At 39.5% G+C, this 24939-nt stretch overlaps 2 protein-coding genes and 2 long non-coding RNA genes across 19 annotated transcripts in view; 2 read left to right on the top strand and 2 right to left on the bottom strand.

Moving 5' to 3' along the window:
* The window catches only part of LOC138735783 (uncharacterized), a 68164-nt gene extending 58911 nt beyond the window's left edge, over window positions 1-9253 (top strand). The window contains exons 2-3 of the long non-coding RNA XR_011339940.1: window positions 8355-8419; window positions 8618-9253. This is a non-coding gene — a long non-coding RNA (uncharacterized lncRNA). The remainder of the gene's footprint in view (window positions 1-8354; window positions 8420-8617) is intronic.
* LOC138735778 (nuclear receptor coactivator 3-like) overlaps window positions 1-13013 on the bottom strand; it is a 193903-nt gene extending 180890 nt beyond the window's left edge. For all 10 annotated transcript variants that reach the window (XR_011339937.1, XM_069884178.1, XM_069884175.1 and 7 more), the window contains exon 1: window positions 12912-13013. The gene's annotated coding sequence lies outside the window, so the exon portion shown is untranslated. The remainder of the gene's footprint in view (window positions 1-12911) is intronic.
* On the top strand, window positions 12482-22122 carry LOC138735785 (uncharacterized). The gene is made up of 2 exons (XR_011339942.1): window positions 12482-12663; window positions 20303-22122. It is a non-coding gene; the product is annotated as an uncharacterized lncRNA (long non-coding RNA).
* LOC138735781 (translocating chain-associated membrane protein 1-like 1) overlaps window positions 20962-24939 on the bottom strand; it is a 54530-nt gene continuing 50552 nt past the window's right edge. For all 7 annotated transcript variants that reach the window (XM_069884203.1, XM_069884209.1, XM_069884204.1 and 4 more), the window contains one exon: window positions 20962-24228. In XM_069884203.1, the coding sequence (XP_069740304.1) occupies window positions 24155-24228 (74 nt within the window). In that variant the 3' untranslated portion in view covers window positions 20962-24154. The remainder of the gene's footprint in view (window positions 24229-24939) is intronic.

Raw genomic sequence — 24939 nt, 5'->3', positions numbered from 1 at the left:
TGAGAAGGAATGGTGAGTCAAGTGATGGAAAGACTGGGAAACTAACATGGGGGAGAAAGGTTACCTGAAATGAGAAAATTCAATATTTGTACCTTTGGCTCTTTGACTACCCAAGTGGAACATACTTCTGTTGAACACACCCCAATTTCCCTATTCCTACCAGCCAACATGTTCTCTGTCTTCCCCTTTGCTTATCTTTACTGTTTTGCCATCTCCCCTATTACCTCGATCTCCTACCTGGCTCCATCTGCCCATTATCCCTCCCTTATCTGATTCTACAACACCTTTCAGTCTCCTACGACTTCCCCCTCCTCCCACATGGCTCCATATACCTAAGCTTCTTTTTTTTTCCTTTTACCCCTATGTTTCCAACAATCACATACCACCCTCTACATAAATTCTCCATTTTCACCTGTCCATCATCCCCCACCTCACTTGGTTCGACCTGTCTCCCAGCACAACCATTTTAACTTTTTTTGGCTTTGCCCCCCCCTCCCCCCCACCCTTTGAACTCTGCTCAAAGTTTATAGGCCCCTCCACTGTGAAGCAGTCAAGTTTAGTTGGTTTCTTCTGTATTTCTCTCTTACCGATTACTTAAAAACAAAAAGTATTTTATGATTTCAGTGTGTTGCCCCCCCCCCCCCCAAATGTGCTGTGATCCCTTATGGAGGCCATTTAGCCCCTGTTGAGAGTAGCTGACATAGCAAATTGTCTCACCCCTCCCCCTTATTTGTACCTTCCCTCTGCACACTGCACTGATGCAGAGTAGCAACTTGAAACATCAGCCATCCTTTGTCTCCAGAGATACTGGTCATTCCGCTGAGTTTCTCCAGCAGTTTTCTTTCCCTCCAGCTTCATACCAGAAACAATGTCATCACAAAATTTGAAACACTAAAAAAATTGCTCCATTGAATGTATTCAGAGAGGACAAGAGCACAGCAATGTAGTCATATGTAAAACCAGCCACACAATGGTCTTGAAGAATAATGGAGATCATTAGTCCAATCAGCATCCCAATTTGAGAAATTGATGTTTGAATAATAAAATTCAAGTGAAAGTGCATCTTTAAAGTGATCAAATTATCTAAAAAAAAACATCTAGTTACTGAACTACAAGAACCTGTTGTTCTCATTGAACATCAAATACATTAAATGTCACTCACCAGTTGGAACAATCACATCCTGACAATCAGTTTCTTAAAATTAAGCCAACAGAATTTGTCAACCATATAAACAAGCTTCTTCAGTGTTATTTTTGATGAAGAACACAATACATAGGTGCAGAATTGATATGAATGTACCCGCCACAAAAAATAAAACCAGAACAATTGTTTACTCCAATAAGTGTGATGCAGCTATAAATAGCTCAGGTTTACTTACAAAAATTACTGTCTTCCAACAAATGTATTGGAAAGGCCTTTGTTGTTCATTTAGCATGCCACAACCCTTAATGTATCACCATTATTTAGAATCTGCATGAATGTACAAAGCTTCCAAGGAAATAATTCTCACACCCCAGCCAAAATAATTTTCCACAACTGTTTATTGGTAAGATTCAAATACATTTGCTCCAAACTTAATTGCACAAAATTGTGAGACAGAACATTTTGATCACTACATTAATTCACATCAAGCAATTGAAAACATCAGTGCATTTGCCGAGAAATCAGTTTCCTGATCAGTGGATTCAAAAATGGTATAAATAGTATAAATCATCAATGCCAAGTAAGGAACTTATCTCAACTGTAAAAGTTATTATCGGCACTTAGCTTCTTCCAAAGAGAGGAATTATTTACTTGACCATTGACAATTGGGACTTGCACAGATGGAAATGTCACACCTGCATACATATCATTTGTTAAATTTGATTTTTTTCCCTCAACTCTAACCAACCAGTACTAAGATATGCAAGATGATTCAATATTTATTTGCCAAAAAGTTGTATTGCCAGGTATTTTATAAAACCAACATTATTATAAAAGTACAATTTCTTCAAGAGAGCAATTCAATTAGAAACATTTGGGATCCAAACACGAGCAGTTGTGTTCCAAAAAAAAAAATGCTCTCTAACTCACTTGATTCTTCAGAAACTCACTGGTATCTCTCAGTAGACTCAACTTTCAAACATTGAAGGAGATGGAGACTGAATTACTGAGCCATCTATTATCCCCAAAACACAAATTAGGGCTTGCAAATTAAAATGGAAGAACATTTTAAACAATGGTAAATCTTAACTAATGCAAAGCAGTACCTTTGGCACTGATAGTTTTCACGTGGCATCCAATTCAGTTAGATTTTCATTGTTGCACAAAACTTTTTTTTAATTCAACTTTCTTCCTTGATCATTCACAACTCCACCTTCAGTTTATTTTATTTTCATTCGACACAAGACTTCACATAGCTTTAGTTCTGGAGAAATGTTATTACTTGCCCTGTTCTCACAACCTATACATTTCCATTCCCCCCCCCCCAAAAAAGGTGCTTCATCAGAAATGGGTGTGTTCAACAGCTGGCAGAGGAAATGTGAGAGGCAGGTACAATACAATTCTTAAAAGTTATGTGGACTGGCCCTGAACAGTCCTTCCAAGTTGGGCAACATTTCACTTGTGAATCTGCAGGGATCATCTACTGCAACCATTGTGGTCTCCTCTATATCAGAAAGACTGGACACAAACTGGAAGATCGCTTTGTTGAGCACCTCGGCTTTGTCCACGGCAATAGTGTGGATCTCCCATTTCAATTCACCATTCCTTTCCCGTGCTGACTTGTCTATGGTCTCATGTACTGCCAGACTGAGACCATCTGCAAATTGGAGGAACAACACCTTATCTTCTGTCCATGCACCCTCCAATCAGATGGCATTAACATCAACTTCTCCAGTTTCCATTAAATACCCCCCCTTCTTCCCCCACCCCCAGCTCTGCCTCTCTCCTTTCAGAGTCAAAATCAATTTTCACCTTTCCGCTCATCATATCCAATTAACACCTTTTGGTCTTGACTGCTCCACCTCCCATTCTTCCCCCTTTCTCTCTCCAGTTTTTATCCAGAATCAGTCCCATTTTTTGCTTATACCTTAAAGAAGGGCTAATGTCAGAAATGTTAGCAATATAGACCTCATATAGACGCTGCAAGACTAAGTTCCTCCAGCATTTCCATGCATTTTTTACATGGTTATGGTCAGTTTAAAGGGCATGCAAATAAAACTTCTCAAGAGAGCACAAAGGACAGCATAGATGAGCTGGGCCAGACTCCGTGCTCCATAACCATTAACTGCAACAACAAAAAACTATGGAAACTGAGCAGCTGTAAGCATGGTGAATTACAAGCATCACCCTTTCACCATCAACTCAGATTTTACAGCCTTAGCTAACAAATAGACAAGATTATGGTGAAAGTCCATATGGTCTCAGTCAAATTAAACCATAGTTAAAATGTAAAAATTAATACAATGGTGTTCTTTGCTATTTGGAGCACCAAAAAGGCAGTAGTTTGAGTTCAAGCTGCTTAATGAAACTATTTAAAATTCAACAAACTAGAAAATAAGAACTATAAACAGAAAAATTCTGAAAAAAAATCAGCAGATCATGCAACATTTGTCGAAGTGGAGGTACTGTTCCTGAAACTAGAGGTTACAGGGACAAAGGTTAAAAGACATTTGCACAGACAGGCACACACACACTACACAAGCAGGCACACATACATATAGACACACAGGTGCCAAGAACTAAACATTACCAGGGGAGGGAAAAAAGCACATACAATCACAATACTTAATAGTCATTTAGACAGACGTGACAGGAAGAGAAAAAACAGATACAAACTATGTCAAGTTATTCACCTGGAAGGGCTGTTTGAGTGCCTCGGAGGTAGGAAGAAGTGTATGCGAAAGTACAGAGAGAAGGGGACAGATGGTGTGACAGAAGAGCACATTAAGAAATTGTGAAGGGAATAGTTTTTTCAGAAAATCAATAGATTTTCTACATCTGGCAGTAGAATCATGCCATGGGATATGCAATTGAATATGGAGACATGTGGGGTTGGAGAGGACCACAGGAGGCTATCCTGGTTTTCGACTAGAAAGAGGAGGTGAGAACAGAAGCATGGGAAGTCAATGAGATGGTTACTGGCTTAGCTATCCATGTTAAATGGTTCAGGAATGAGGAAGATGTCTTGGAAGCACTTTGGAAAATCCCAGCATAGGATCAACAGCAGCAGAGAAACTATGGGTTTGAGATGGATTTTGGCACTAAACCATCACCAAGGCCAAGTCAGAGAGTTCCAAAAGGTGGAAAGGCAGCAACAGACCACCTGAAGTTAGGATCAGGGTGAGAAACCTGAGTAATGAATTTATTTTGACTTCTCTGTGTGGTGGAGGCAGAAGACAAAATCCATCTATCAAACAAAGAGCTAAGATGGGGCCTCCACCCTTCCTGTCCCATATAGGACTGAAATAAACACAAGCATAGTTCAGACATGAATGCTCCTGTTGCGACATTTTGATCTTAAGAAAGTAAATGAAATTGAAAGAAATGGTGCTCAATGTGCGATGTTCAGCCGAGTTCAGGGGGTTGTAGGGAACTGGCCAGGTCTCTTGTCAATAAAGAGAGCACCCTCAGCATAGTCTGCAGGTGCAAAGTGATTGCACAGATGAACTAATTGAAGCCACTCAGACTAGTAAAAGGAACCAAAATTATCACAGATGTTATTAGAAAGATAATTGACCCAAAGAAAGGATGATGTAATGAACAAGCAAGTCAGATGACAAGCAAGCTGAAACAATGAGTGTTTTGCATAAGAGATAGAAGTACCCACATTCAGGTTTCTGCTGAATGTCAGTTTTATTCTCTTTCCCATTCTCTGCTTTCAGTCTACAGCGTCAATGTTATAAGACAGTACGAGAGAAGGTTGAGAAACAGCACCACTTCAACACCTTTTAGCTTTTTGTAATTTGGGTCATTGAATTCTATAACTTCAGGAAATTCACTTGCTTTATTTGGTGATCATTTCTGCCATACATCATTGATCTGCAATATTGGTTTAAGTTTTCCACCTTAGCAATTGTGCAGTGTTTCCAACAATTTCTGCAATGGACAGGTTTTGTACATCTTTGCCCTCATCAACAAGATTACTCCATATAAATACACTCCATATTTTATCTAACCCTCCCCCACTCTCTCTGCAACTTAAAAACTGAAGTATTTTCAAACTTTTTCAGTTCTCTTACCACAGATGAAGCCTGATGTATGCATCATTTCTAACATTTTGATTTTATTATTAATGAAACAATTTCCTATCTCAAGCTCAAATTTAAAATTTTATAAAGAATCAACAAACCACAGACTCAATTACTGGAACCTCCAAATATCAATTCTAAAACCTAAATATGATGTTTTCTACAATCACTTGAAATGAAATATTCTAAATTAGTTCAACTAATCATGTTGTGTTTCACTAACAGTGAAAAACTAGCATTTAATTTTGCGCTTTATGAAATCAAAATTTGACATCAAACAGCAGAAAGGTACATTGTTAAATCCTATATTGTTAGCAAAAGCAATCAAGTATCTTAAAAGAGATTGAGGTAGAGCTTAGGTTGTTGGCAGATGATGTACAGGTGATGTTGGGTGATTGGTGGGTTGGGGCTGGAAGCAGAAAAACAGAAGGAAAACCCTTATGAATCTCACGACAGCACGTTCTCAATATGAAATACAAATTGTTTACAATATTCAGCTTATAAGCACAATGGAAATGATGCTGCATGGAGAGAAGAATACAAGAAATAAAAACAATTCCATTTAGCAGCTTGATTCTACTCTGAAGTTCATAGAGACCACTATCATACCAACATATCATTCCATGGCTGCCCTTAAGTAGTGTTCAAACCAAGGGACCACAACAGCACCTCAGTTACTCAGGTATTCTGGTTTCAGAATTAAATGTTTGTCTGCAATGGCTGTTAACCATCCAAATACACAACATTACAGTACAATAAAAATGATCTCTTGGATCATATCAACATTGTAAGGCTGAAGGAAACCAGGCCAAAAAAAAACCGATCAAAGCTACAAGATCATCCACAAGAACAATAATTAGGGTTTTTTTTCCAGTGCTAATCGTTTTGTTTAATTCACCTGTAAAACAAATCAAAATTGTACAATCTAATTCTGGGTCCCATTTCTCAAGCATCGCTTACTTCCAAATCAACCACAGCAATATTAAATATCCTCCTAGGTGCAGGGAAAGAGGGCACATAAAGTTGGCTCTGTGAATTGTTTTGTTTAAATACCAAAGTTTATCATTGTCATATTGTAAATAGTTTTCCTAAAATGAGATCATATTTCAATGAGAAGTTCTCATGATGCTACTTTCCAAAAGAAAACTAATCCTGTTCAGGTAGGTAATAAAGATAATTATCTGTGAACCTAACAGTGATAACCTAAAGAAATAAATTAAATTGCTTTGTGCCATTTAGTAGCTTCTGCAGCAAAGGAAACCCTCTTGTATTTGTTTAAATGCATCAGCCTCGTCCCACATGTTCAACTCTAATTCTGCTGAAGCAGCACTTTTCCTTGCCATTTTCTTTATACAGTCAGCTATTTGCACAGCTAAGCAGATTAAATATTTGCTCAACAAGCCCTACAGTGACCTGTGGAAAGCTTGAGCACTGAGAAAATAACTACATATCCAACATCAGTGTGCATCTTATTATCTGATCCAAAGCCAGATAACTGATCCCATGATTTGTGTTTTCTGGGCCTTTGTCCACAAAGTGAATTCAAATCTTCAGCAGAATTGTTTTAGCCTCATTAAATGCACTGTTTACAAGAGCCTTGACAATATACAATACATTAACTAAAACCACAGAGAATCAAAATTTGCAATTGCTGGAACCATATCACATTCTTCCTGGACAGCCTTCAGCCTCACCCCTCCCCAGTTTCTATCCACCCCCCTACTTCAAGTACTTGACTTCAAAAGGGGCTTAAAATTAACTCAACAAAATATACTGAAATGCAATTCATTGGAAAGGACATTTTGGCTCTGGGTTGAAAATTCTTTTTGTGTGGTATCTTCATGAAAAGTACAACAGACACTAAACTGGAGTGCATGTGTGCACCGTGCGCCTGAGAAATGCTGTTTTGTCTGGTTCCACGTGTACAGGCAGATGAGAATAAACTTGACCTTAATATTGATGCAAACATGCCCCATTCAAAAATATAAAAGTGAATTTTGCTTACTCTTTTTTCATGTGATAAAACCTCCAATACAAATTCTCAATTTGGATGGAGTGGGGTTAAAAAAAACAACTCTCAAAGCAAATAATTGCCAACTCAATATTACAACTTGGAATAAGCTATTTTCAAAGTTGATGAAAGCAGTTTAATTAAAACTTCAGAAACTGAGTATATATATATATATATATATATATAAAATGTAAACATTTGCAAGTCTGTGGTAAAAGAATTGATGGCTCTTTCAAAACGACAAGGGAAATCTGTTGAATGGCTTCATTGTGTGTAATAGAGCTGCAAAATTCTAAATACTTCTCAACTACTAATAACGGCTTCAGAAAACTATGAACATATTCTCATGTTATTAATATGGTCACATATGTATTGCTGGCCACGAAAGCTACAGTGTAGAACCAACGTGCATCTTGTGTACATTTTTAAATCCTGTGTGGACAATGCAAATCCACCAAGGTGTAACCAAATTTAAGCATGCTCAGGATGCTTTCCCCAAAGTGTCAGAAACAGAAGAGACTGAAAACTATTAACATAAATTAATGTGAAGCAACATTTGTACACAGCATATACCACAATCAAATTATTTATCATGTAAATAATGAATCTTGGATTTATTGCCCAGTAACATTTCTTCCTGAACCTGCCTTGCTTTCCTACTGAAGAAACTGCTACACAGTTGTGCATAATTTGTTACATTAAGACCACCATTTCACAGACACAATAATTTTAAATGTCAGGAACACTGCACATGTGTGAAGCAGCCAAACCAGAGAGAAAATAGTTCACAAAATGAAGCTGCGAGTATTAATATCCATCAAATGCTTTGAACAGTGGAACAAATAAAATGATTTTGCAACAAAATGCTGCTTACCTACCAAAATTAGAACTACACTAACAACAAATTAAAATTTAGATCCATTTCTTTGGTGAAATACCAATGCTGCTTCAGGTTTTGAAATAACAAACAATACAAAAAAAGACATGTGATAAGCATCAAGTTTAATTGGTTTTACCTCAAGCCAAAACAATCTTTAAACATGTTATCATGATAAAGTATTTTAAAAGCGCATACCCATCAATATTGTTAAAGGTGCACCTTAATTTTCAGTTAATGCCTGAAAACAAGCCCACAAGATGCAAATATTCACTGATGTCAACATTCTAACACACAAGGTAGGAAAATTATTTGCTCAAATCTTACAAAATTGAAAAATTGAAACCATCTGTAATATTTTTCTGGCATCCACATGGCTGTGAATATTGTAACCCGCTAGTTCTCCCAAACCACCTTTGATTATAAATGCAGTCAAACTAAATCTTGTGCGAGGTCACCTAATGCTGTTACTATAACAACATCCTTGACTGTTACAGCCTGACATAATAATCACATGGAGACAGCTAATGGCGGTGCTGAAGTTACAGAAAATCTGTCGTCCTCCTTCTCGACCTGAACACAAATAACTGCCAGCTGCTTGAAAGAAAATGCAGAGCTAAGTCTGCCTGAAGAACTTGTGCAAAATTTAGCAGTTACCCTTAAAATACACCCACACCATATTGTACATAGTGGTGAGATCAAAAATTTAAAAGAACTATTTTATAGTTTGATTGACTTTTAAGAGATTCATCAATATTTGTCACATGAAAAAAAAATCAAGTTTACTACTCCTGCAAGTTTAAAAACCATTTTGTAGCACAGCATGACATTTTTCATGCTTTGGAATGCCAATTGTCCTGACACAGCAACATCAATATCCCTGAGCAGAAAGCCCCCCAAAAGATAGTGGACACAGCCCAGGATATCACAGGCAAAACTCTCCCAACCATCTATAGGGAACGCTTCTGGCAGAGAGCAACAGCAAGCATCAAGTAGCTACACCACCCAAAATACTTGTTCTTGCTGCTGCCATCAAGAGGCCTAGGTCCACAAGACTCACACCAGCAGGTTCAGGAAAAGCTGCTCTCTCTTCCCCCCCCCACCAAGCATCAGACTCCTCAACAATAAACTCAATCAGGGATTCTTTTTTTTAATTCTCTCTGTATTGCAGTTTGTTTACACTTTTTATTTGTTTACATGTGTAAGTTGTGTACAGTATTTTTCGGGGTTTTTTTGCATTAATTCTGTGTTGCCCTGAGGAAAAAGAATCTCAAGGTCATGTGTGATGTCGTGCATGTACTCTGACAATAAATCTGAATCCAATCAAGGCAAGACAAACATGGCCATACAAATTTTGGTACATCTTGGCATGCATGTTGCATCAGCATTCACAAGTCTTCTCGAGTACTGATCTATGTCTAAATCAGCATCACATCCCTTCACTTCTTAATTTAAAGAAAACAAAATGTATTCGATTCAAATTAATGCCATAATGATCCATAGTCAGTCAAATAAGCTTACATTCCCAAGAGTAAAATAACTGGATTTTTTTTAAAAGTTGGCCATTTTAGAAAGGCTTAATATCTGGTGAGTATTACCAGAACATTTCACATACACACATTGATATCAAAAACTCCAGAAAAATGCAGCTTAGTATTTTGCAAAAAGTATCTGCATGCTGTTCAATCAAGTCTGCCACTAACTGCATCTAAACAAGATGTAGCTGTCAGATCCACCAGTGCTTTAGCAGCTGTCTATCAATAAGGTCTCAGCAGACACACCAATGATAAAAGCTTAGAAATGCCATCAGCAAACAAGCCAATAGTAGAGGTTCCTCAACTCACTGTTGCCAGACTCGACGACACAAGAGCCTATCCTATTGCTGTCAGTTCATCCACAATTAGAAGCAAGCCATCAAGAATCTGTCGCGTCAAATTATCCTGCTCAACAAACAATGTTGCCTTTTTCTAATATACAAGATGCAGATACAGTATTATACTAAGTTTTATGTTTTACAAAATTGGGAAGTAAATCAATATGAGACAGAAATTACAACCTCATCCATGTGATTGTCAAAGCAGTCTTTTTAAATAAAAATTACAATTAATTCAAGAATGATATTGTTTATGACTTCCTCAGCAAATCTCCCAAAATTAACAAGATACAATGCATGTATTTCAAAATGAGTATGAGGTCATGTCTCTGTCAACAGCAGTTAAGCTTAGGTAGTGCCAAGCGTTTCTACTATTGGCAGAGATAGCCTCATACTTATTTTTCACAATGGCTTCAAGTTTCCTCTACATATTGTAAGTAAAACACACAAGTCTGAAGAAACCATGGTTAAAGTAAAAATACAATGCTGGGGAAGCTCAGCAGGACGAACGGTGTACTTTATATAGAAAAGATGAAGAGCTCAAGCCCGAATCGTTGGTTGTGTATCATTACCTTTGCTGCATTAAGTACACTGTTTGGCCTGCTGAATTTCTCCAACATTGTGTTTTTATTTTTTTTTCCTCTAACGTTCAAAATTAACAAAATAATAGATGCAATTCTTAGCGTTTACAAAATTCAATTTTTGAATACTCCATTCACTGCTATAAACATTCTAATTCAAAATACTAATAATGTAGTCTCTTAACATCAGCAAACCCAAGAAGAATATTTAATATTGTTTCATGGAAAGGAAAACAGAAGAACCATCTGAGTAAAACAATAAGTGAAGAGGTACAGAAATGCAAAGCTCCAGGATCTGCTTAGACAAATAAAGAACTAAGTATAAATAAAAACAACAGATCACATAACTATCAACTCCAGAAGAAAATTTGAGATGACCACATCTGAATTCTTTTAATGGGTAGTGGTCACTTTGCATCATTGAGGAACACATCAAATTTCATTCCTGTACGCTCTTGGAAGCACAACCTCAGCCAGTGCAGAACTGGATTGCTTGTGGCACCATAGTGTCAAATCATGATCAAACAGGAGAAGTGTAACAGATTTAGAAAAAGATCAGAAGCAGATGTAGAGATTATTGCAAAGGCAAAAATAGTTTGGCACAGACTGGAAGGGCCGCCAGGGCCTGTTTCTATGTGATCTTCTATGGTTCCATGGACCAGCACTACTCGTATTCCTTTACAATGTCCTTATAAGATTACAGAAGTATTGCCAACATAGCTGTCTCTTCAGTGCTTCACCAGAATTCTCTGAATCCTGATATGGTGCTGTTATTATTTTTTAAATCTGTATTTTTAAAACAATCTACACATTCCAGCTTGTCGAGGGCTGCTTTTTTTTTTAAAAAAAGGGCAGCTGCCTCCCGGCGTCTTTTATGCTTGGTGGCATGGCAGTTTCCATGATCTGCGCGGCCCCCAAGCTCATCTTAATCCTCGTGTCGGTTTAACGTGAGTATGATTCAACTATCATCTTTGTTTAACGCTTTTGTCTGCGTGGTTCCTTTTTGCCCGCCGAGCTGTCATAAACGCGCGTCATTTTGGGTACAACTGCGCGAATCTTACTGCCTTACCGTCTTCACGACTGCAGACAAGCAGAATAACCAACGAGGTGGTGGTGGGGGGTGGGGTGGGGGTGGAGTGAGGGGTGGGGGTGGACTGAGGGGTGGGGGTGGAGTGAGGGGTGGGGGATGGGAGTGGGGGTGGGGTTGGGGAGATGGGGTGATGGGGTGGGAATGGGGTGGGGAGGTGGAATGGGGTGGGGAGGTGGAATGGGGTGGGGAGGTGGAATGGGGTGGGGAGGTGGAATGGGGTGGGGAGGTGGGGTGAGGGGTGGGGAGATGGGGTGAGGGGTGGGGAGATGGGGTGAGGGGTGGGGAGATGGGGTGAGGGGTGGGGAGATGGGGTGAGGGGTGGGGAGATGGGGTGAGGGGTGGGGAGATGGGGTGAGGGGTGGGGAGATGGGGTGAGGGGTGGGGAGATGGGGTGAGGGGTGGGGAGATGGGGTGAGGAGTGGGGAGATGGGGTGAGGGGTGGGGAGATGGGGTGAGGGGTGGGGAGATGGGGTGAGGGGTGGAGATGGGGTGAGGGGTGGGGATGGGGTGAGGGGTGGGGATGGGGTGAGGGGTGGGGATGGGGGGGTGGAATGGGGTGGGGGTGATGAAGTTTGATTGCCAAGATCAAAGTAACATTTAAAATCCACACCGAAACTGTAATTAAATCTCCCCCAAACCCTTGCCTTTGCCCAAGCCAACGTGACGGGAGAGAAATGCTATGGCGACCAGTTGATGGCCACCAATGGAAGCGTGGGCTGAGGCTGATTGGCAGGGGAGCCACAGCCAATGGGCGAGGGCCGGAGGCGGGGCAATGGTCCCAAGTTCAGTCTCAGGACTAATTAAGTTGTCCCGAACCAAGATTTTTTTTTGTTTTTGAAGGTTTATTTTTTAATTTAAAAAGAATGATTTGCTTTCCTCGCCCCCCCCCCCCGTCTTAAAAGAGGAGGAGAGTCCCGGCCGGAGCTCGACGGGGCCCCCACCGACCTTCAGCCGGGGGGGTGGGGGGGAGACGGTGGGCCCGCCGGCTCCCAGGAACAGGTCAGTGTGTGGAGGGGGGGGGGCGACACGTTGAACTCGAATCCCCCCGCACCGGAGAAGGGGGTGGGGGATGGAGTCCGACCTGGGTGGGGTGGGGGACGTGGGTGGATGTGGAGGGGCGGGAAAGAAGCAGCGGCTCCTCCACAAAGAGCCTGCGGAGGGAGAGGGTTCCATGGGCCGGCGCTCATTCCCCCCCGCCCCCGCCCCCGCTCTCGACCCCCAACCCGCTCCTCTCGGCCGCAACTCACCAGCACGGGTTGTTACTCGGAGAAACCCTCCAGTATCCTGACCTTCGTCTGCCGAAAGAAGCCGAACCAAAGCGCCGCCATGTTGCTCCTTGTTTATTTAAATCTGGAACACGCCCACTGAGGGTGGCTCAGCGCGCATGCGTCGCAGGATTCCGCCCGCGGTGTCACCTGGGCGTTGTAGTCCGGGCGGGGGTGGGCAGGTGCTCAGGTGATGGCCGAGCGCTGGGTGAAAGCAAGGCTCGGCTGCCATGGGGGTGCCATGGCTCGGCTGCCATGGGGGTGCCATGGCTCGGCTGCCATGGGGGTGCCATGGCTCGGCTGCCATGGGGGTGCCATGGCTCGGCTGCCATGGGGGTGCCATGGCTCGGCTGCCATGGGGGTGCCATGGCTCGGCTGCCATGGGGGTGCCATGGCTCGGCTGCCATGGGGGTGCCATGGCTCGGCTGCCATGGGGGTGCCATGGCTCGGCTGCCATGGGGGTGCCATGGCTCGGCTGCCATGGGAGGAATGCAGAGGGCATCCATCAGGAGAAACTGTCACAAATATGTGGCTTCAATTTCCTGTTGTGCTCTAGGGCACGAAATTTCGCTTTAGTTTGCTGTCAGACCGATTCGCCATCAGCAGAAATTGCCTGAAGCCCCTCTTACAGTCAGAAAAAGAGAAGCAAAAGAGAGTCCCCCCCCAGTGTGACGGAGTGTCCATGAATTCACCTCCTCCAGCGCCGGAGGGGGTAAACTCACGGTACAATATCGGAATGATCTCCAGTCCGCATTCTGCTAAAAAGGAAGGCCAAAATCATCAATGTGTCCTTTTGAGGTTGAATTAAAAAGAAATTGTTTAAGTTACCTACTGTACAGAAGTGTGGAGGAATTAGGTTTCTCCTTCTCTTTTTTTGTTTTGGAAGGAATGCATAGGTCTGCTCAACATCAAGGGTCGAAGGGCCTGTACTGTTCTAAAGGACCTTCATGATGACTTAATTATTTGCAGTATGGAAATTTCAAGTCGATGATGAAGTACATTCAGTGTTCAAATTGAGCATAAATGATTAAATAAAGACTTAACACCACGTGTCATCTGCAAATAATTCTGTCCATGTTTCCACCTCCAATTTATGGATGGAATTTATTTCAAGGAACCTGCAGTCAGGATGTCTGACATTTGTGCATGCCATCATCCCATTACCAGTAAATCCAGTTCCCAAAAAAGGACCAGAATCTTCAAATAGCTTTTGATTTGTAAAAATGGAAGTCTCTGCATAATAAAATAAACTGGAAGAACAAATGAAGTCTTAAATAAACAGAAAAAAATTGTTTTCCACCAAACAACTATGTTATGAATTAGTGTATGAATTGTTGAAATGCACCAACAAAATTGATCTTGCAATAGCTTTTGTGGAATGTCTACCTGCAAAATTAACTTGATTTTATTTCTGCATTATTCTAGATGCATAATTTTTTTAAAATATATGTTGGTAATGTTCAGAATGCTGGTAATTTTATAATGTTCAGAAACTACATTTGAGCTAAATTTCACTTTTATTGAGGATTGTAACACAATGTCATAATCATTGGAATTTTATTTTCAATGAAAAACTGAAATCTTAATGTACTATAAACAAGTTGGTATTTTTGAAATGCACCCGAGTATTTAATAACTATTTAAAACACTATTTTACTCATCCTCCAGTAAGGGCCAAGATTGATATAATCTTGTGTCACTTCTTTCTGCCATATCCCCTGACTTGTTTATTATCTACTAATTAGAATCAGAGCATATTTTAAGATAATACTTAAGGGAAAAGAAGGCATTAGTCTGAAAATCTTTACACTTCTGCAGCATTGACAGGAAATTTTCCAAAATAATATCAAAGAGCCTCAGTCTGAATTTGAGTACAATTTCAAATGAGTGGCCCTCAATGTTAATAATCACCCTGGAAGTACTAACTGGTTGTCATAATAATAATAAAAGTTTGTATGTGCATTCATGTGTCGAGAGGGTTGTGAACAAAAGTGATTAACGTGAAAGAGAGAGCAAAACTTAGCAATTGTATGTAACGGCAGAGTTAAAAGTAGACTTGACAACCACACTCGGGTGAAAACATATAGAACTCAGTATTTAAGTTTTCTGCAATGTGTTTATAAATACATGCCATGCAAGATCATTTGACAGCAACAGATATTTAGAACTCCTTGACATTCTTTGTTTCCCTGAAAAAAATCTGACCCATTTCTATCACTGCACCCTTGCTTTCATGGAGGATTACCAATGCTTCTTGTTGAGCCATATCATGCCAATTGCCCCTTTCCTTGTTCTTAGTCAATAGGAATGCAACCAATTATATTTTTAGCTTCAATCCCCTTTTGATAGGAATGTTTCCACTCGCCCTGCATGGATTCACAAATGCTAAACAATGGCAACTATTTAAATTCCACATAAATTTGTTGCATCAGCACTGAGCAACGTTGTGTTGTGATGGTAAGATTAAATTCCAGAGAGGGCTTGGGTGCTACATAATTGCTTTTCTGCTGAACACAACACATCCCCAGGGATCGGAATGCTCTACCTTCAACTGGAAACGGATGACTTTCTGCTGTCCCTTTTCCACTGTTTCTATCAGCACACAGGCATCAGCAAATGCCAGGGACATGAGTAGGGGTAGAGGCAGTTAATCCCCAATGTGAAACTACGTTCCTTTTCCATTGAACCCTAACCCAGTTAATTCTTGGGTAGGGTGCCAGTGGAAAACACCAGATCCCACTCTTGTGTTAACATGCCCCAGTCTGTCAATGGCTAGCAGTATGGGGGGGGGGGGGGGGGGGGGGGGGGAAACAAAAAGTTTCCATTCCCCACATTTAAAGAAGTTTATCCGGGGTCCTATATTGTGTTAATTTACTTTTACTGGCGTCAACACATTTAATTTAGCATCAGTGCTTTATCTTATAATTCTATCCCATCGTACATTTCAAAACCTGTCTGAGAGAGAGGGGGGGGGGGGGGAAACACCCTTGTGTGTACGTGCAGAGCCTGAGGGGGATGCGCACTTGTGTCTCGAAGAATGTGGGCGCTGTGCCTCGAGTTGAAAGGGCACTGACACAACCCATCTAAATGAGAGTGTCAGTGCACTCGTTAATATGGTGTGGGCGGGGCAGGTCAATGACCTGGATTTAAGGGAACCCTCTGCTGCCTTCTCAAGGGGAGATGAACCGCAAGAGCGGTTTATATTTTGGTTATAAAATGCTTATTCGTTCCCCCCCCCCCCCCAATTGAGAGATTCCCTTGAAAAATGGGGTGTGTTCAGCGTTCTGTTGATGAAGCGCAAGGATCGAGCTATTTCTTGCGCGCTGTGCAGAGTGGGTAAGAGACACTCCATTAATAATTTAAGCAAGATCAACTTAATAATTGGAAACAAAGTTTCGGGGCTAGAATCCATTATATCATTCCATCTTAGCATGTTTGGCAGTGAAGAGATTTGGGACTTACACTTTGTTTCTTTCTACTGACTGGAAACTCCAAGGGTTTTTTTAAAAAAATATACATTAATACAAAGTGTTACTTTTAATTCCACATTAAAGAGAAGGACAACCCTAATCCCAGCACATTCTGTCCATAGCTCGAAATTTTCTTTATTAAATTCAACCTTAAAAGGACACAAAATGTGTCATTGTGGCTTTCATTTTTGCAGAACATTGACTTGATTTTACTGAATTATTGTAATGCATGTTTGCCCTCCAACATATTTGTTTTTTTTTTAAATTTAGACATGCAGGCAAATTTGGCCCGACGAGTCCGTGCCGCCCAATTTACACCCCATTAACCTACACCCCTAGTACGATTTTGAAGGGTGGGAGGAAACCGGAGCCCCCTGCGAAAACCCATGCAGACATGATGAGAAGGTGCAGGCAGCACGGAATTCAAACTCGTCCCCATCGCTGGCTAACTGCACTGTCAACCGTGCTGCCATTAACAGTTTGATCTTCCCTTCTCCATTCCTATCCACTTCTCCCATTAATAAGTCTCTCAGAGAATTCCTAGTCCACACTTCCACTCTCATCACCATTCCACCCCTTTGGGCACTTTTACTGTAGCTGCAGAAAGTGCAATTTTAACCCCTCTCTCACTTTTTTCTTCATTTATGTCTTTTTTTTGTTTTCTAGGGTTTTTGGGTTACAGCTGGAAACTTTGGCCATTTCTACCCATGAATGGTCTCTGACCTGTTGTGTTTCTCCAGTACTGTTTGTTTGCTCAAGATTCCAGCATAAAATCATCAAACATTTCACAGAAACAGGGCCACATTCATCACTTCATCCGGCAACTTGTTCCACCCTCCCACCACTTTGTGAAAGTTTCCCTCTAAACCTTTCCATTTTTACCCTTAACCCATGTAGTCTGATTTGTATCACACCTAACTTCAATGGAAAAAAAACCCTTCCTACATTTATTTTGTCTAGTCCAATGGTTCTCAACCTTTTACCACTAGTCAAAGGCCTCCAGTCTGAGAAGCATTCATCCACCATGACTCTCCAAATTCTCCTGTGTAGCAAAGGTCAAATCCAGTTGACTATCTCCTCATGAATACCTAGCATCTGAATCTTTGACTAACCAAGCAACACTGATGGCATAGCAGTTAGCGCAATACTGTGACACCATCAGCAATCGGGACAGAAGTTCATATGTTCTCGGTGTCTGCATGGATTTTCCCTGAGGGTTCAAGTTTACTCCCACCCTTTAAAAGCATACCAGGGGTGTAATTGGGCAGCACAGCTTATGGGCCAAAGGGACCTCCCTTGTGGGATTTTGTCAAAGGCCTTACTAAAGTTAATGTAGACAATGTACACAACCTTTTCTTCATCATCTTTCTTGGTAAATCTCTTCGAAGCATCTGCAGCTTTTATGCTTCCCTTACCTTCATGCAACATACAAGGCTAACTTATCAAACTTTAAAATAACTTTAAGCAATAATGTATAAATGATTAAACAAGCAATATCTTGAAATTCTGAAAGATAAAGCAACTGTCACAGGAAAAATGAGAGGAATGCAATGGCTTCATATTTTTGGACAAGAGGTCCCAAGAAAATGCAATCATCCAATTTCAACAGGGAGAATGAGAACTTTAAATCAATCAGCATTAGTGCACCAACAGACAACACAAGTTGGTACATACGTTCACCTGGATGAATAGGATGGTCTGTTCAATAGCAGTTTTAACTCTTCAGGTTTGAGGGTGAGAGGCAAACAAAAATATGGGAATAGTTGATTCTGGGGTGTGGCAAGGTTCATGCGTTACAGACAGGTGGAGGCATGTGATATTAGAGGTTATAATTTGGCAAAAATTAAAACACAAAATCACCTACTACTTGAAAGGTATGAATAGATTGAAAGATCTACAAGGATATTTCTGGGACTTAAGGTACTGAGTTTCATGGAAAGGTTAAATAGGTTAAAACTTTATTGAAGAGGGGAGATTTGATAGGTATACAAAATTGAGGGATACAGCTAGGCTTTTTCCACTGAGGTTAGGCAAGGCAAGAACTAGAGTACATGAGTTAAAAGAGAAATGATTAAAGGGAACATTAGGGGGAACCACGCAGAGAGCAGTGAATGTGTGGAATAAGCTGCCAGCTGAAGTGGTGGATGCAAACTCAATTTTGACATTTAAGAAAAATTTGGATAAGAAGGGAATGGAGGGATATGGTCCAGTGCAGATCATTGGGACTAGGCAGAATACTGGTTCAGCATAGACAAGATGTGTTCTCTGGTTATAAATACAATGAAGAGTTTTTAATCCCAGGTGTCAGATCAGGATTTAAACCAATACCAGAAGGAAAAGGACACGTTTCAACCAGCTGCACTGACCATCACTTCTTTTATGAATGAAATTGGAGTTATTGCAAACACTGTTTTAGAGTTCAAATCCAACCTAAAATTATTGGATAAAGTATTAACAGCATACAAATGGTCCAGTTAGTTCAAAAATTGAGATTTACTGTAAGTTATGAATCATCAGAACTTTCTGGTGAATTTATATTGTAACTGTTTTAGACAAAAATACCTCAATAAAATTCTTGTTAATTTTGCTGGATTTACACAATTGTCTACTTACAAGAAGTATTTACTCTGACAGTAGCAATTGTTAGTGCAATGCCAACCAATGGGACCCAAAATGAGATGAATTCATTTCATACAATATGTAGAAAATTATTGAATACTTGGAAAAACTTGTAACTGTGCCTTAACATGTCAAAATCAGACATTTAAGTAGTTAGACTTTTGATCCCACTGCTCATGAGGTTTCTGATGTCTCATTCTCCTTTGTAAAACCATCATTGATTTGCATATTCAGGTAATTATACAATTTTGAATTGAAGTTTGTGAAAAATTATCTACCGGCATTTACCATGTAATCCCCTAGTCCAAGCAAATACCCAATAGATTGGTGTTCCCAATAAGTGGTGTCATTAGGTTTACCCTACCCATAAAACAGATTCAAAATTTGTTTCAAGACAGAGTGCGACTACTCATCTTTCATTCACATTTTTTCAGAACGCCACCCTGTGGCCAGACCCAAGATTTACAGCAATGGTTCATATCCAAAATGAGTTATTGTCTATATTCCCACTGCATAAAGCTGGGTATCTTTCTGCATCAGAAAAGAAAGCAATCCCAAAACAGGTCTTTAATTTGCATTGTGCCTTGTACAACAGGATTTTGGGATGTTCTAAATGCACTCTACAGAGAAGTACTTTTGAAGAGCTGTTGCAGATGTTTGCCCAAAAATAGGAAGGAGATAATGACCAACTAACCCATTGTACCAATGGGATTTGATTTATCAGGCCACCAGGTACAAGTTCTTGCTCTTTGAATAAGATGCAACAGAAAAAGTAGCATGAAAGTTAATATTGCAGGGTATAGCATATCCTGAAGACTGGTTGGGTGGGTGGAAGGGGACAATTTTTAAAAACAGCATGGTACAGGCCCTTAGGCCAACGAGTCCATGCTCTCAAAATACACAAATAACCCACTAGCCCCATTCATTTTTGAAACATGGAGAAAGGGGAGTACACAAAGGAAAACATAGACATTGATAAAATGTACAAACTCTTACAGCGGCAAATTAGAACCTGGTCACTGGCTAATCACTATGCTGCAGAACTTACAAACATGTCATTTCTCCAGTAAAGATGCAATTTTAAAAGACAATAATGTGACCTGACTTCAATGCATGCAGAAGGCCATTTAGGAACTTCAGAATGACAATGCAATTTTACAAAGACAGAATCAAATGGAAATCTGTCACGCTACTATAATTAGAATGTTATAATGAATGCATAAATATTGCAGATCTGTTTTATTTCTCACAAGCAAATTAATTTTTTTTTTTTTTTCTGCCCAGGAAACTCATCTTTGATCAGTTTCATCCAACATTCAAAAAAGAAAATCATGGCTCAGTGTTAATTTTGTTTGATAAAGAGCTGCCAGACCACTGATTATTTTACTGTGTGAACATATAAATGCAAGTTCTTGGTGGTCTTTCACTGCTCAATTTAATCAGCAAGAAATTAATTTGATCACAAGAAATTGGTTGCGATCAGAAATGCATAGCTGTTGCATGGCATCTTAACATTGAACTATAAGTGGGAAAGCTTCCATGTAATTTTGAACCACCTACAACTATTTGAGACCAAAAATTCTTTTGAATATTTGATAATGTCAGAACTTTCAACAGTGGTCATGCAATTTTACACAATGGACTGGTGCAAAGGACAGATACATTGACAAGAAAGGCTTTTAAAAATATGGGCCAAATACAAGCAAATGGGACTAGCCCAGAAAGCCAACTAGGTGAGCAGCTCAGTGGTCCATAACTATACATGTTAATGTATAGATATGCTTGTTATGGTCAGTACAAGTTTGTGCTATATATATATCTCAATAAGCTAGATAACTCTTCAAAAATTGCAGAAGTCCTTCTCCGAATCAAATCACATGTCTGCAAGTAAAAAAACCTTTTAAACATAAATATCAAAATGAAGTTCACTAAAATGCTACAGCTGAGGCAACAAGTTTATTTCCAAATTACAGAAAATGGATTTTATAACAGATTCAAAATGCATTTTTAACTTGCAAAACCCTGCTGCCAAACATTTAGAAAGCTTGGCATTTAAAGATATGTTTGGAGCAGCAACTAAAAAAAAATTCTGTGTTGTCCAATCCACAAATGAATATAACAAATGGCAAACCATTGAGAATTAAATAAAAGTCACCTTGAACTATGTTCAGTTTTATCAGTGGAGGAAAAATAGCCCTCACTTCACTGGTCATCTGAACAAAATACAAATGCATCAGGAACAAGGCATTACAGTAACATTGATTCACAAAATGTATTAGAAAAACAAATTAACATTTACATGACTGAGTTTAGAAAAACTACCAACATTCACGACTAATCTCATTTTATGTTTCATGTCATGACATTATAAAGATCAAGCTGCTGTTTACTCCATCATCTCTCTTATTTCCAACAGTGACAAATTTATATATACTTGTAAGAAAATAGTCTGGAAAATAGCTGCTTTATGAAATATCCCATTGGAGTTTTAGTATTTCCTCAAGGATAAGATCAATATTCCATTCAGGACTGCCCATCCTGTCAATCACACAGGATGTCCTGTCTCTCTAAAACATGAACAAAGTGCAGCAGTAATCATTTTTTTTTCCAGTCTACAGAGAAAGTACAACTAATGCCTGCATGCAAATATTCCATCAATAAGGGTACGCTTTCATAGTCTTTTGTCAGTGCTGAACACAATAGGCTAAAAACACTGCTATTACGAGCAAGATGTAAATTTTGTTCTCATCTCCGATCACAAGACCTTTAGTCCAAGTAATTTTACTTTCCTGTGTGTTGATTATACATGCAACATTCACAGCAGAATGAAAGAAACTGCTCCAATGTGGGCACCAACACATTGTGTTTATCATTATGAAAGAGTGGCATTTATCTCAAACTTTGCTTTAGGAAACAATTCATGGAATTGTTCATAGAATTTTACAAGAACAATGGCAGCTTCCTATTTTAATAGAAAGACAAAACAGGCAGGTTCATTCTACTCAGTGGTAATCTACTCAGTTGCATTATACAAGTGTTTGGATATAGTTTTTTTTGTACAAATGTCAAAGTTAATGATTCAATAAAGATGGAGTGTGAACACATATTTGCAGGTTTTTAATGTATATACATAGTATCGCACATGGTCAACAAGTTCTGAATGCAGTTCGTGTTACAATAAAACTATTTTGTCCTGATTCAATACAAATGTGTCAATATAGGCATGGACACAAGTCTGTGTTCATGTGGTGATTGGTTACAATTGGACAACTGAGTTTATGCATGCTCATTTTCACAAACACACAAATTTTTTTTAAGTATGCATGAATGCTAAGAATTTTTCAAATGACAAAGCAGGTAGTTACATAAGCCTTCATTTACCAGTTGTTCTGAGATACCCTTAATTTTTATTCTTTTAAATTAATTTGAGAATTAACTAATCCTCTTAGAGCAGAGTAGAAAGCAACCAAATTCCCACGAGATTAGCTTTATCATAAATAATGCAACTTTTGAAGATGCTCAAGGCTTGGAAGTTGTCAGCCACAAGATCAACTAACCCCCAAAAATCTGCAAAGAATCTTTTAGTTAAGATGCGTCAAAGTAGCCTCAACCAAGGATTTTCTGAAAGGTCCAAGCAAGGAAAATGAACTATTTGAAAACATTTAATTGGCTCTGAGAAGGGAAACATAATAGGACAAGACAGTTTCCCCAATTAAGAATGTACATAAAATCTGCCTTAAAATAGCTGTCGTGTAAAATAATTTGGTGACAATTGCCAGTAAATACAAGCTGGTTCCAGCTCTGACATCTTCGAACAGCAACACACTTCTCTTTCATTAAAATAAACTATCTTTAAAAAAATACTATTAAAATATGAAAAAGGTTCAAGTTAGTTTTTGATTGAGATGAAAGAATTAACAGTGCTGACATAGTGGTTATAGTTTGTTGCCTTGTCGTTTTAAGATTACAGAAGTAGCAACATTTGTCAAGTTAAGGCACAGTCCACAAACTCCCCATCATGGATCTATCGGCAAATCACTAATGCTGACAAGTTTAAAGTGACTAAAATTATCAAGATTATGTAATCCACACAAATGAACTGCCCTTCTCAATTAACTTTTACCACAACCTACCACCGCCCCCCCCACCCCCCCCTCACCTCCAGAATAATATTTTGGTGATTTGCATTGTTGCTGCAACATGGTTGTTTTTGAATGGTCTTTCTTTACAAACCAAGGACATTTGTATAAAGAACTCAGAGGAGAGTCTACAGTCATGGAAGTCAAACACATCCAGTCAATTTCCTTTACATCATAAAAGTGAAAAATTTAGGGTATTAGTGGTATTTACTAATTTTTTTTAAAAAAATGGTGCCCTAACAGGCCCCACAGACCCAAATGATTGCAATGTTCTATCAAAGACATTGTCCATACATACAAAATGGGTAATATTCAGTGATGCTCTATTGCATCCTTAGGGTCAAAGCATCTTTAGTGTAACAAAGGAGACAGTTACACAGTAACTGCTGGGTGAGATAAAGTTCTCATTTCAATTCTGAGGGAACTACAGTACAAATAAATTGGTTACGTCATGCTTGAATGGGTGCTAATAGTTTGTTAGGGACTGAGAATTATAAATAGCACAAAAGATTAATTTGCTGCAGTGGTACTGGGGAAAAGCAAAAAGCAAAATACTGTGACAGTCCTAGTCTCCAGCTAACAAGGCCATCTTCTGCATGACAGTGAACACTGTTAGGCAAACTCAATGATTCATGTCTGTTCCTTTGGTAACATGGCCTATGGCAGCCTTTAGTAAAGGTATCTAATTGGCAAAATTCTCGCAACTCCATTTACCACAGCCAATTTCCTATCTTTTAGGTCCATCCAAAACTGACAACACCACAAAAAATAAACTGCGCAGAGTTGAGCTTATCATTTGACAACTCAGAAAGCAGCTCTGTTTGGGATATTATTTATTCTTTCACAAGAGTCTTACGTAAGAGATTAGTCATCAATTTCTTTGCTCAACTCTAATCAACAAGAAATGAAAGCAGCATGTTTAAGGGTGAGACAATGGGGCAAATTAGACTAACACAATTTTCTTTCTCTTAGAAATTTCTTGTTTTAAAATCCAACTTCATGAAGCTTTTGCTTTCCTTGCACGTGGTGATGTTCCACATTCTGTCTTCAATGTTCCATTTGATGCATTTGCTGCAAAAACATTGGAAAACCAAATTGATATGAATATAGTTATATGCTCAAAAAACGTCATCACAAGTTAATGATATTAATAATACCCATCACTTCATGACAAGTTGAGATTATACTCATTTTCCAATTGAGAGTGAGAGTGCTGCAATCCTGCTCCTCTCAAAGTCATTATTACTTTCCTTCTATTTAACTGTATAATTGATATATTTTGAGAAACAAAATAATTTTACCATACACAAATCAACTCAGAGTCCTGAACAAATTATTAACAGGCAATGCCCAAGAAAGTTATGTAACTTTTGATATCTCATTCAGAGATTTACCAAACAACAGCATAGCTGCAATGGATCATGTTCCCAGGCTCAGTCTCCATTCCTGGATTTGTGACAAGAGTACAGGTACACAATCCTTTATCCGGAACCCTTGGGGGATAGTGTGTTCTGAATTTCATATTTTTCCGGATTTTGGAAAGCCAGATTTAAGCCCGCCCGACTCACACTGCCAGCCCCTTGCCCATCTGACTCACGCTGCCGTCTCTCCCCATTTGCCAGTTTTGGGAGCTTCCCAGATTTTAGATGTCCAGATAAAGGATTGTGTACTACCACCGACCCCTTGGTAAAAGGGCAATCACTTAGCTAACTTCCCATAGACCTTAATATGCTAGTAGATATGTCCACTATTTTACACTGAACAATGCCAGATATTTGATTT

The sequence above is a fragment of the Narcine bancroftii genome, chromosome 6 (assembly GCF_036971445.1).
Source record: "Narcine bancroftii isolate sNarBan1 chromosome 6, sNarBan1.hap1, whole genome shotgun sequence".
NCBI lineage: Eukaryota > Metazoa > Chordata > Chondrichthyes > Torpediniformes > Narcinidae > Narcine > Narcine bancroftii.
This window is presented reverse-complemented; position numbering and strand designations above follow the sequence as displayed.